General features: G+C 34.7%; 1 protein-coding gene across 2 annotated transcripts in view; it reads right to left on the bottom strand.

The window, feature by feature from the left end:
• The window catches only part of LOC128247026 (cadherin-23-like), an 88,317-nt gene that overhangs the window by 24,915 nt on the left and 49,871 nt on the right, over nt 1-13,531 (bottom strand). For both annotated transcript variants that reach the window (XM_089347733.1, XM_089347734.1), the window contains exons 17-18: nt 10,736-10,969; nt 4,413-4,485 (exon numbers count right to left, since the gene is read on the bottom strand). In XM_089347733.1, the coding sequence (XP_089203859.1) occupies nt 4,413-4,485; nt 10,736-10,969 (307 nt within the window). The remainder of the gene's footprint in view (nt 1-4,412; nt 4,486-10,735; nt 10,970-13,531) is intronic.

Genomic DNA, 13,531 nt, shown 5'->3' on the forward strand with positions numbered 1-13,531 from the left:
GCTTGCAGCCCTACAACTGTATACTTGGGAGGGACAACAGGAAGGTAGTCACTGCAAAGCCTTTGTTCATGTTTGAAAAGAAGATCTGTGTAAACGTTTGCTAGGCAGTGTAGTGTACATCATGAATTTGATTCAATCAAGTATAATTTTCTGCCTTCTATACAGCATCTGGATTAAGGATCAGTAAAGAGATGGGGGTTAAGAAGGGCATGAAGTAGCCTTATATGTCTATATACATATATACCTTGGTACAGCATGTATTCAGTTCAATGAAGTACAATTTCCTCACTCTCATACAGCATCCAGATTAAGGCCCAGTACAGAGAGAGATAAGAAGGGCATGAAAGTAGTCAATATATATCCATTTATACATACACGGTATTAACCATATATGTTAATACACACATATATTGAATATGTCTACATATACAAACACTACACAGCATGGTGTATGAATTACATTTTTCTAAATCTTGTACGACTCTATTTCTGTCTGTCAGCCCTTTCACTCTTATTCATTCATTCCACTCTTCATTCTTTTGTTTCCCCCTCTCTCACATTTCCTTGCCTTCTCTTCTTGCTCACTTTCCCTCCAATTTTCACTTCACTGTGTCCCTGTCATTTTTTCTCACTCCTCTTTAATTCTTTTGTCCCTCTGTCTCTACCTCTCTCTCTTCTCTTCCCACATGACCAGCGTTCGGCCAAATCTGATCTTTCTTTCTTGGTTGGCCATTGTCCGTTCAACATCGATATTCCTCCCTGTGCCTGTGAAATCTTGTATACCTGCTGTAAGGCTTTATTTCCAAACATGCCAGCTTAATTTAATTTGTCCTTAGTCGAAAGACACCTGTTGTTATGTCCTGTTATTATTTTTATTGTATTTGTGTAACATTGTTCGTTTTTTTCCATCCTTGTTTTTGTATACATTCGCTGCTTTCTGCCAAGAAATCTAATGCTCTTAGCTTAGTTTTTCTTTGGGGGCTGGCCAGATTGGAAAATCTTGAATACAATCAGCCGAAATTGTGAAGATAATCTGGTACTCGACTGAGGGAAGAAAACTTCAAATGACCCGTCCTTCTTTTCTTTGTATCGTTTATCTGGTTGTTTTGTTGTCCCATTTTTGTATCACCTAACTGTCCGGATGTTTTGCATTCTTGTCCCATTTTGTATTTTATATATATGTATATATATAAATTTGGGCTTCTTGCTTAAATTGTTACACCTCCATCTTCTGTAGCCCATATCTTTGATACACTATACACTCTCATTTCTCTGTCAATAATCTATTAGTATTGCTAATCCTCTCCTCTTTCATCCTCTTCCCACTCATCCTCTCTGCTAGTCATTGTACTATCACTCAGTTTCTGCCATCATACTCTTGCTTCTTTTACCCACTCATCCTGGCCCTTCTGTTATCACTTCTGTTAGAACATTTGTAATATGTCTTTTTTTCTACATTTTTTCGTGCAGCTGAAGATTGCTCTTCATATTGCATTTAAGGTAATGCTCACATTACTTAAATAAATTGAAGTAGCATGAAACGTGCGTACTGCAATCACTTTTGAAATCCGTGTTGCTTATTATTTGATTTTAATCACCCATCCTTTTGGGATGTGATATTCGGGTGCCTTCGCATAAGTACCATATTCAAGCCTTGAATATATATATATATATATATATATATATATATATATATATATATATAATGTTTCAGTACTCCTCATCCTCTCCTCTTTCATCCTCTTCCCACTCATCCTCTTTGCTAGTCATTATGCTATCACTCAGTTTCTGCCATCATACTCTTGCTTCTTTTACCCACTCATCCTGGTTCTTCTGTTATCACTTTTTCTCCTATCAGCCTTGGTCACATTGCCTAGAACAAATGGAGATACTGTAGAGTAGCAAGGATGCAAAGTGTCTTGAGGAGGCACAAGATAAACTCACTACTGCTGGTGTCACAATATTATGCATCAAGAAATTTCAGTGAAATGGGTAATAAACAAGTGGAGACAATAAATAGTTGAGAAGACAACTTCTCTAGAGTTGATGCCATGAAAAAATGCACCAATTACACTCTGTAAAGCACTTGTTTTTAGAAAAGGCATCCATCCACAGAGACCATGTCAAACATAGAACACTTGAGTGAAATGTAGGGGATAATAATTCTGGATTAGAAGTGACATGAATCAAGACAACTTGATGAACAATCAGAGTGTTTAAATTTTAAATTTCATGGATTTTATTTAGTGTTTGTATAATCAATGGTACATCCCAGTCAAATTATACATAAACTACAGATGTACATAATTAATTATTCAGTGATACAGATTTTACATTTTCCTTGTGTATCAATCAAAGTACTGCACAGTGATTAACATATCTGACTTTAATTACAATCACCATGATGTTATCATCAACATAAGATGATATAACAGTCTACTACAAGCAGAACATCTCACTAAAATACCCATTTTCAGTTGTAATAAGTTCAGAACCAATGCATATAGAAATGGTAGCTATTTACTACTCTAACACATTCATTTTGTGATTAGAGACAGTACCACAAGCTTCCTGAATATTGAATCAAATTTCATCAGAACACAAAACAAAAATATATTAAGAATTGTTCCATGTGTTTATTTCATAAAGAATGATGCTCAATTTATATTGAAGGAAGGTTTCAGTAGTAACCCAATGACCGACACAGGGTTACAGATTGTTATAAATAGATTCTTGCATAAAGAAATTTAAAATACTATGACTTCACTGTCACTTAATATTTAATATTCAAAAGAGCAATGAATTAGCAGAAACAATAGATTGTCAGAAAGAAATTCTGATAAGGATATGGGCATATTGTTAAGATTTCCAGACTGAGTTCAAAACCTTATAGCCAAATGGATACATGGTTAAGAAGCTGATTTGTAGTCACATAATTCCAAATTCATTTAAGCTGATTCTCTTACTAACTGAGTTAGTGCTTGTTTCCATTATTTTCATAACCTAATCTATCTGTTTGATGCCTCTGTAGTCGCTTCTTACCAAAACATCTCCTTTGTCATTGTACCAGTTGATAACTATACAGCTATACCAGTTACTGGGTATGACACCTCCCTTTATAACCTGGTTGATTATATAAGTGACTAGCTTGAGTCATACTTCAATAGGCAGGGTGTGACTAGCTTGAGCCATACTTCACCAGGCAGGGTCTCTATATGGTGTACATGATGAGAACTATGGATGCAAAAATGTGTACTGGATTCACAGGCAGATTGGCAGTGAATAAACTCTTTGTATGTGGCCTGCCTACATTCAAGAGTGGTTAGTAGTCATAGCAATAACAAAATAAATTCTTTTCAATGCTTGAAAGCCTCTAGAGATAGCTTCTATTACCTAGGAAATCTTATCAGCAGTGAAGAAGGGTGCTCTGAAAGTATAGTACCCAAAATGGGAACAAAGGGGAAAATTTTCAAGAAGTTGTTATCTTCTGGCAAAGAGTAGATTGTATATTGCTTGTGTATGAAATAAAATATTGCATGGTAGAAAGATATGGGCATTTAACACAGAAGATGTGCAAAGATTTATAGAAAAAAAAGCAAGCATGCTCCACTGTATGTGTAATGTTAGTATGCATGAACAACATGGTACAGTAGAGTTGAGAGATAAACTAGCTATAAAAAGAAGATCTTGTAATGTGAAAGAACTGTGTTGGTACAGACATGCATATGGAGGATAACAGATGATCTTTTTATGAAGAAGATGATGACAAAGGAAAGTAAGAAATGGTGAGATGCAATTAATGGTATTCAAAAAGATCTATCCAATCCAAACATGTACAATAATATGTATGCGTGTGTGTGTGTGTGTGTGTGTATTATGTATACTGATGCAAACTAGATGTGTCAAGTTGTGTCCCGTTATTTCAAAAGTTAACTGAGCTGTGTGATGAAAAGAGATCAATAAAATAGCTACTAAATTGAAAATAATTTCTGGATTCAGTGTAGTTGCCTAAAACCTTTGAAGGCAGTGCCCCAGACTGACTGCAATTTATTTACAGAAACTAGTAAAAGAATAACAGATGAAAAAGAAGACTTAATGTCACCTGGATTATGCCCTTGGGTATCCTTAGCAGAGTTCATTCTGTTGAAAGCATTCAGGGTAAGTCTCTGAATATAAATTTCCTTTCAGCAACCTTTTAAAAGGTCTTGCATGCTATTTTTCCTTAATTAATAAAAGACATCTCTAGAAGTTCTATAAAATAGACCATGCAATACACTAGTATCATTTCTGCTAACTATATTCCTCTTTTCCAAAAACCAAGCTACATACCTGGTCAGAAGGAAACACCATTTAAAAATTAATAGCGTAAAAATTAAAAACAATCAAAATATAATTAATAAATATAAACAAACCTTCGGTTAAATTTTCCTTTACTGATATATTGTAAAAACTTTCTTGGAACTGAGGCCCGTTATCATTTACATCCTATAGAACAGTTTACAGGAAAAAAACACAGTTAGAAAAGTAAGCAAAGATTTGTTAAGAGGAAGAAAAGTATTCAGCTATAACAATATCTTACATTATGAAAACAACAAACATACACCATTGACACATTTTATACCTTGACTGTGCAACAGTTTCAATTTTAATGTCAATGCATCAGATATAAATTATCTAGGAGCATTTCTTTAAAGGAATATTATACTAAGAATGACATATATGAAAATATATAATTTTGTATATATAACATAATTTTGTGATGCATCAGTCTTTGAAATGACATGTTTTAAAATATATTCTCAGTTCAATTGCAGTATGTATTATACAGAAAACAACCTGATAGCAATATAAGATTCATTATGATCTATTATAAACAAGATCACAGCACTGGAAAAAGTATCATGTGATATTTGTTCCTTTACATTTTTACATTCTTAGTTCAAATCTTATTGAAGTCAACCTTGCCTATTATTCTGATGAGACTACATCAGATATGCTGGAAGAGTTAACAGAGAATGTGAAAAGTTCAAACTGGATGAATTAATGTCAGATATGTTCAAGTGCCTGATATTTACTCAGAGACTAACTACAGGAAAAGACAGAGAAGAACAAAAATTCTTTCTAAGCTAGAACAAAATCAAGCTGTAACCTTACAACAAGTGTCAGCAAGAGTCTGAAAGAATAGTAAATTTAAGTCACAACACAGATAAAATTGAACATAAGAACGGCTCCCAAGTGAATCAAGTGCAAAACAGGCAGAATAGAAATCAAGTGTGTACTAAAATACAGTACAAGCAGGACAAAAATCAGGAAACAAACCCATGTTTTGCATGCGGAGGTCTACACCTGATAAAAAAACTGCCCATTTAAGAAAGTGGAATGTTTTCATTACTCTTTTCTCTGTTACTTGTTTCAGTCATTTGACTGCAGCCATGCTGGGGCACAGCCTTTAGTCGAGCAAATCGACCCCAGTCCTTATTCTTTGTAAGCCTAGTACTTATTCTATCGGTCCTTTTTGCCGAACTGCTAAGTTACAAGGACGTAAACACACCAGCATCGGTTGTCAAGAGATGTTGGGGGGGGGGGACAAACACAGACACACAAACATATGCACACATACATACATATATGTATATATATATATATATATATATATATATACATATATACGATGGGCTTCTTTCAGTTTCCTTCTACCAAATCCACTCACAAGGATTTGATTGCCCCAAGGCTATAGTAGAAGACACTTGCCCAAGGTGCCACGCAGTAGGACTGAACCCGGAACCGTGTGGTTGGTAAGGAAGCTACTTACCACACAGCCACTCCATTGTAGAAAAATTGAACACGTAAAAGCACACTGTAAAACCAAGATGGCAAGATATTGGGTTACAACAGTATGTACGTCATTATTCAGTTTTATTTCAAGATTTCTTGCCAATAGAGAAAAAGCCAGTTTCTAACCTAGATCCAAGGCTCCTTCATTGGAATTTCAACATCAACAACAGGGTATTTTTGTGTGTATGTATGTATGTATGTATGTATGAATGTATGTATGTATGTATGTATGTATGTATGTATGTATGCATGTATGTATGTATGTGCAAATTTGTATGTTTTATGTATATATTCTCATGTGTTTTGGATCATTGGCTATGATACCACAACCGAATAAAGAGTGTGTTTCTATGCAGTGTTCTGCAAGAAATAGTAATCAAATTTTCTCAAATCATAACCGAATGTGTCAGTGAAGGATGCATTAGATAGTTGTCTTGGTCTTCTTTCCTGTAGGAAAAAGACGGGTACATCAAGGTTAGTGTATATCTATGCATAGCACTACTGGATTAGGTGTGAGCTGGAGTTAACAACAACAGTGTCATGCATCTATTACTATAGACATTGATGGACCATTACTTTTTGAGTGGAATTTGGTGTACGAAAACCATGCAGAAGCTCATTGTGTATGTATGTATGTCATTATTCAGTTTATTTCAAGATTTCTTGCCAATAGAGAAAGAACCAGTTTCTAACCTAGATCCAAGGCTCCTTCATTGAAAATGTTTGCATGTATGTATGCATGCATCCATGTTTGTATGTATGTATGTATGTATGTATGTATGTATGTATGTATGCGTGCATGTATGTATGTATGTATGCATACATCCATGTATATATGTATGTATGTATGTATGTATGTATGTATGCGTGCATGTATGTATTATGTATGCATGCATCGATGTATGTATGTATGTATGTATGTATGTATGTATGTATGTATACATACATACATATATGCATGCGTGTATGTATGTATGTATGTATTTATGTATGTGCATATTTGTATGTTTTATGTATGTATTCTCATGCATATAGTTGCATATCTAGACATGCTCATATATATTTAAATGATAAACTTCTGGAAAGTTATACAGATTTTTCAATTCCAGTGATAGATTGGATCTGTAGTCTTCAAATTAGCTTTCTCCTTTCTGGTTTTGAGAAGCCTAATTTCTCAAGGTTGGTATTGAGGCAGTATGTTACATATCTCAAGCCCCAATAATTACAGGTATAAATCTGAACTTGTAATATGGATAGAATCACTGCAGATTTCTCAATAGTTCAGTATAGGTGTTCTCTTTTTCACTGATCTTCAGCTTATGTTAACATCCGCTGGATGGTTAATTTCCACAACTGCACACAATTTCTCTTCTCTATCCCAAATCATTATATCAGGTCTGTTGTGCTTACATTTTTTTGAGATTTTCACTGGGACATTCCATCAGTACTTCTTTTTATTATGAGTGGCTCTGGCTTGTACTATACTGTGGGTTCATATTTCTTTGTCCTCAGATTTATCCTTCTGATGGATTTCATTAAATAGTGTCCTAGCTATAACATCATGTCTCATCGGTAGATAATACTGTGACATTTTTGGACGACTGCTTATGATGTGGATTATATCTTCATAAAGTCTGCATCGGTTGTCACATTTTACTGCTTTTCCTGCATCAGGTATTTAGTTTATATTTCTTGTTTTTGGATTGCAAATGCACACCCTTCAAAGTGGGAGGTAGTAATCCAGTTATTAGTCCATGATAGACTGCTTTGATGATCAATGTTACTATCATCTCAGAGCTTTCTACTAATGTGTCCATGCATAGTCTTCTGCTCATATATGATCATCCTTTCATCTAATGATACATTGCAGTAGTCATGCAACTTCTTTGAGCATATATTTAAGGTTATCAGACAAGGAATATTGTTCAAAGGGCTGCCTTATGATGTTATCAGCCTCGTATGCAAAATTGTTCAAGGGTTGCACTTCGACACTTGGTGGTTAAAAGATGTTGCTGAAGGGATATAATATGACATTCAAAGGTATTTTGGATCGATGTTAAGCCTCTGCTGCCTGGTTTTCATTTTAGGTAGAGGTGATCTATGTCACTGTTTATGTGGAAATTATGTGTGCGTGTTCGTATATTTTGGGTTTTCACATCAAAGGCTTGGATCTCATCAAGCATCCAATCAAGCAGCCCAAATTTTGGTATGCATACTGGCACCACAAACACATTGTGGGCCACTGTTTTGTTGAATGCAGAAAAGTTCTGAGGCCCAAATTTTCTTTATTCAGCTGTAATATTCATTAGTAACACATTTTTGTTTCAGGCACCATTATAAGATATGTTTTCATCCACCTTAGGTACCTATAACATTCCTCATCAGATATAAGGGAAGCAGTCAAATCATTGCTGGAGATGTTACCTCTCTGGTTTACAGTTTTCCCCCTTTTCACAACCATATAACATTTATCCTGACCAAACTCCAACCCTATATCCTTTGAGAATGTTGTAACTAGGTCGAGGCTCTTTTTCATCTCGTGTATTCTTTGCATAAAGTTTTAAGTCATCCACAAAGAAAAAGTGTGTAATTTTGTATTTCTCAGGAATCAGTGAAATATCCTTCAAACTTCCTTAACATGAATGACAAGGGGTTTACAGAAAGTATAGACAACATCACAGAGAGACTGTCCCCTTAGAATATGCCTTGTGATACAGTATTCTATCAGTGATAATACAGTCACTCTTTGTGTTTAATTTCAAGATTGTGAGCCAGGATGAAGTCAGGTTAGCCATGGCTTTGACTATGCTTACTGGAACTTTAGCAAGTTGAAGGGCATGTTAACATAAAGCTGAAGATCAGTGAAAAAGAGAACACCTATGCTGAACTATTGTGTGTGCGCATGCATGTATGTGTGTGCACATGCATGTGTGTGTGTATGTATTTACGTATGGCGAGTAAGCAAATGATAGAAAGTAGCACTCAACACATTTGTTTGAAATCACATATACTTAATAATAGTTTGACTCAGTTCCACATGACTTAAAGTTTCATGGATAGGAGGATACATTCTCTCAACAATCAGAGATAGAGTGGTGGGTTTGAAAGAAATTCAAGATGGCTTCTAGGTGTTTAGGTCGCTATCATTCAGCTGATATCACAAGGTATTAGTGCTATCAAATTGACACCAGTTATTTTTTCTATTTTTAGGTCCATGTGTTTGGATATGATGTCAGCAAGATGCTAGTGTCACTTTGGTAATGGGCTGTGGCATATCATATTCAGTGACATCAATTCTGTGAATTAAGTACTGCATGTTGTAGTGTAAGATGTTTGCACAAGTCCAGTCATTGTTTAGTGGAGTTTGAACACATTGGCAGCAGTTTTACATTGATGTTGTGTGACCAACATGGTGGGTTGTAGTCTATACAGGCAGTAGGGATTAAATATCCTTCCCTTGTGTGTATGGGTTAGCAAAACCTAGAATGGGAGATTTGGGTTTTAAGTGGCCAGCAACTTGAAATTCATAAAGAGGGAACACTTCTAGTGGCAACAATAAGATGGTTAATTCTTCTTTTTAATGGATACTATGGTTTGCTGGGTCATGTATAGTTTCTCATAGAGTTGGCAATTGCAAGCTGTAAGTGTGTAGGAAGGGACTGTCAAAAATACTTCATCTGATGTTGGCGATGTTATTTTGATAGTCACAGAATCACCATATCAAACTGGACAGTTTCATATGGAAAACTGGACATAGTTTTCCCTATCCTTGCATGTGAAGGATTTCATGTGCTGTGTATGACTCTTCTTAAAGCTGTAGGCTGTCATGCCCATATATAGTGTCTTACAATGCCCTTTGGATAGTGTGAGAGTGATTTTTAGATTGGTATGATCCTTCAAGCAGGTAGTTGGTAGAATTTTGAAGTCACCGGTGTAGGTCAGAGGCTGTGTGGTTGTGTGTTTGTGCTTATTGTGACATGCAATGTTTAAAGCTATATTATCTAGACATGAGTAGCTGACCTTAATGTTATTCCTGATGTTAGTTAAGAAGTATATCCCAAGAAGTCATAGATACTATAAAACTCTTCAACCCAACAAAACACCTTTTATTTAATTGGAAAATTAATCACATGAAGAAACTTTCTCTAAATGGAAGCTATTAAATTCATTATTTACATTTCTATACTGTAACAAAAAGGATAATTTGGTATTAAAACAATAGTTACAAATTTGTGTTTGAAGAGAAAGCATTTTCTTTGAAATTATAACAATGCAAGAAACACTCAGACAAAGATTAAGTATTAACTCAGTTAATATTTTAAATAACATGAATACACGAATTGGATGCAAAAAGAAGATTGAACATAGTACATAATGATTATCCTTTGCTTGATTACTAAGTAAGAGTAAATTTCTTTTATAACTCCATTTAATGTTGACAATTTGGACCAGCTTACTAATGAAATTTTGTATCAATTTATAGAGAGAAACAGTTTTCGTTGAACTTAACAAAAAGTGAAATATAAATTTTAGCAAATGATAGAAAACATTGCCATGCATTTTATGTTTGAGAAGTTAGAGAGGTAACAAAAGACTGGTTCCTCAACAGATTTTGAAACTTAAGAATAACCAAAAAATACTTTTTTAAATGGTACAAAACTATTCACTTGTCTTACTCTTGGCAAAATATATCATAAGATAAAATATTGGATTTCTTTTAAAAATAACTCCTTTGACTTCTGAGATATTCAAAACTAATCTATATATCATTCCAAGGATGTCAACAGTTACACAAATTCAGCCGCATTCTGAACAAGAACAAAGTACAAGATTCAATCTTGATTTAACAAAACTAACTACAATGACAAAATGTTAGAAATATTAGATTTTTAGTACTCACCAATACAGTGATGTTAACAACAGCAGTATCTTCCTTGATTGGTTTACCATTATCTTCAGCTTTGACTACTAACTGGATGACATTATCAGTCAGGCTTTCATAATCTATATTTGATGGAGTAATAATTCCATTTTGTGGATTTATGGAAAAACTGTTTGAAAGGCCTTGACTAGCATTTACTATTGAATATCTTACTTCTGAATTACCTGACTTCTCTTTATCAGCATCAGTTGCCTATAGTGAAAGATAAATCAACAAGAAATTACCCTTCAAATCAAACACGTTTACAAAAATAATACATAATAATTACAAAAGAGAATTCCCCAAAACTAATCTGTCTCATGAGTTACAACCACTTTAGAAGAGAAAAACCAATGTGTGTGTGTGTGTGTGTGTGTGTGTGTGTGTGTGTGTGTGTGTGTGTGTGTGTGTGTGTGTGTGTGTGTGTGTGTGTGTGTGTGTGTGTGTGTCTGTGTGTGTCTGCGTGTGTCTGTGTGTGCATGCAGATAGTATTTGAGGACAGATTTTGTGGTTTTAAAAAACACTAATATAATAACAGAAAAAAACCCCTCTATTTTTATGAAAATAACATCAACAGAAATCTAAGTTATCAATTTAATAATTTCATTCAATATAACCACCATAAGCATCAATAAGTGCCTTTATGTGGGGTTGAAATCATTTACAAGCTTGGATTAAGTTGTCCTTGTTCATATCAGACATGACTCAAACTATGGCAGCGTTCAAAGAATCTTTGGTCCTATGGAGGTGTTCATTGGCATTTTTGCCAATGATGCTCCATACATGGTAGTCCAGCGGATTGAGATCTGGAGAATTAGGAGGCCAAATGTTGGGGGTGATGTAATCATGCAAATTGTTGGACATCCATTCCTTTGTCATTTGAGCCTTGTGTGATGGTGCAGAATCTTGCTGAAAGACATAAGGCCATTCCATACACTGTTGATCCAAGGCTTAACAATGTTATCCAGAACCTCAATATACACAGCAGTATTCACCCTAAGGCCTTATGGAACAAAGTGAGGAGGCATCACATGTCCGTCATTGCTAACAACACCCAAAACCATGACACTAGCAGGAAATTTTGTGTGCATTACTTTTAGGACCTCAGAAGGTTTGCACACAGTCATCTGTTAATTCTTCTGTTAGTTTTCTGGTCCTAGTCAAAGTTTTTCTCATTTGAGAAAAACCAAATCACACTATCTTCTGATGGATTTTAAGTTTTTCAAAAGCCTTTTGAATCTGATTTAACAGTTTTCTTTTGTTTTTTCTGACATGAATTGACCTCTCCTCATCACGTAAGATTTGTATCTGATGTCTTCATGTACAACATTTCTGATTCATTTTTTTTTTTCTGACACATGAAATTGTTTTTGCAATTGACCTCATTGATTTTCCATGGATTGTCCTCAATGTTTTGCTTAACTTCCTGAATAAATTCAGGTGTCCTGATAGAATCAGAGCATTTGGAATGTCTTTTATGTTTTGATACAGGTAATATGCTTCCATCTTCTTTCTCTAACTCACACTGAATTTTGTGGACCAAAGATTTTGCAACTTTCAGAAAATGAGAAATTTTTAAATCACCATGCTTAGCCTTCAAAGCATAGGGCCTGTCATTGTTATTTTCTGAATCAAAAATTCAATAAAGATTAGTCAAATAAAATAATGACTAAAAATGCATGCGTCCTCAAATACCATCCCCACCCTGTATATATGTATATTGTTGCTAGTGCCACCTGACTGGCTCCCATGCCGGTGGCACGTAAAAAGCACCATTTGAGTGTGGTCATTGCCAGTGCTGCCTGACTGGCTCCCATGCCGGTGGCATGTAAAAGGCACTATTTAAGCATGGCCAATACCAATACCACCTGACTGGCCCTCATGCCAGTGTCATGTAAAAAGCACCCGCTACACTCTAGGAGTGGTTAGTGTTAGGAAGGGTATCCAATTGTAAAAACATTGCCAGATCGGATTGGCGCTTGGTGCAGCCTTCTGGCTCACAAGCCCTCAATCAAACCGTCCAACTCATGCCAGCATGGAATGCAAACATTAAACAACGATGATGATGATTATATATATATATATATATATATATATATATATATATATATATATATATATTAAGTTAAATTTTCTTATAAAGTATGTTTTTAAGCATACTTCACAATACATGGGCTGTATTAAGGAGTGCTCATTGCGAGCTAAATCAAAGGATAAGAGAAATTATAGAAGGAACACATCTAGGTGATCAATACAAATTTCAAAGCATAAAATGAATAAATATACATATAAATTTATATAAATAAGTGATTAAAATTACATGTAAAAGTTATATGTAAAAACCCTGCATCATGTATGTTGGGTTCAGGTACTGAATGAAGAAGTGATAAATAAAGAGACAAAACTCCACGATAAAAGCTTCCAAAAGGAATGGTTCCAATCAATAAAGAATTTGATGTTTATATGAATTGTTGGATAAGAGTTCAAAATTTTAAAATTCAGGAGTAAATAAATTTGGTAAAAATATATAAATTTGGGTAAAGGAGATCATCTACGGCCATTTTAGGGGTACATTAAATGTATGAATGGCATTTAAAGTGTTTCGTATACAGAAACATAATACCTCCCCTCATCATGATGGTTTCCTTCATGATGAAATTCTACATAATAGTAATTTGATAGATTAAAAAAAGAAGAGAACTTGCTTTATTTTTTAATAAAATTTCAAAGCTCATATGCAAATTATAGTATACTGACAAGAATGGAAGGATCTAG

The sequence above is a fragment of the Octopus bimaculoides genome, chromosome 2, assembly GCF_046866305.1.
Source record: "Octopus bimaculoides isolate indiv1 chromosome 2, ASM4686630v1, whole genome shotgun sequence".
NCBI lineage: Eukaryota > Metazoa > Mollusca > Cephalopoda > Octopoda > Octopodidae > Octopus > Octopus bimaculoides.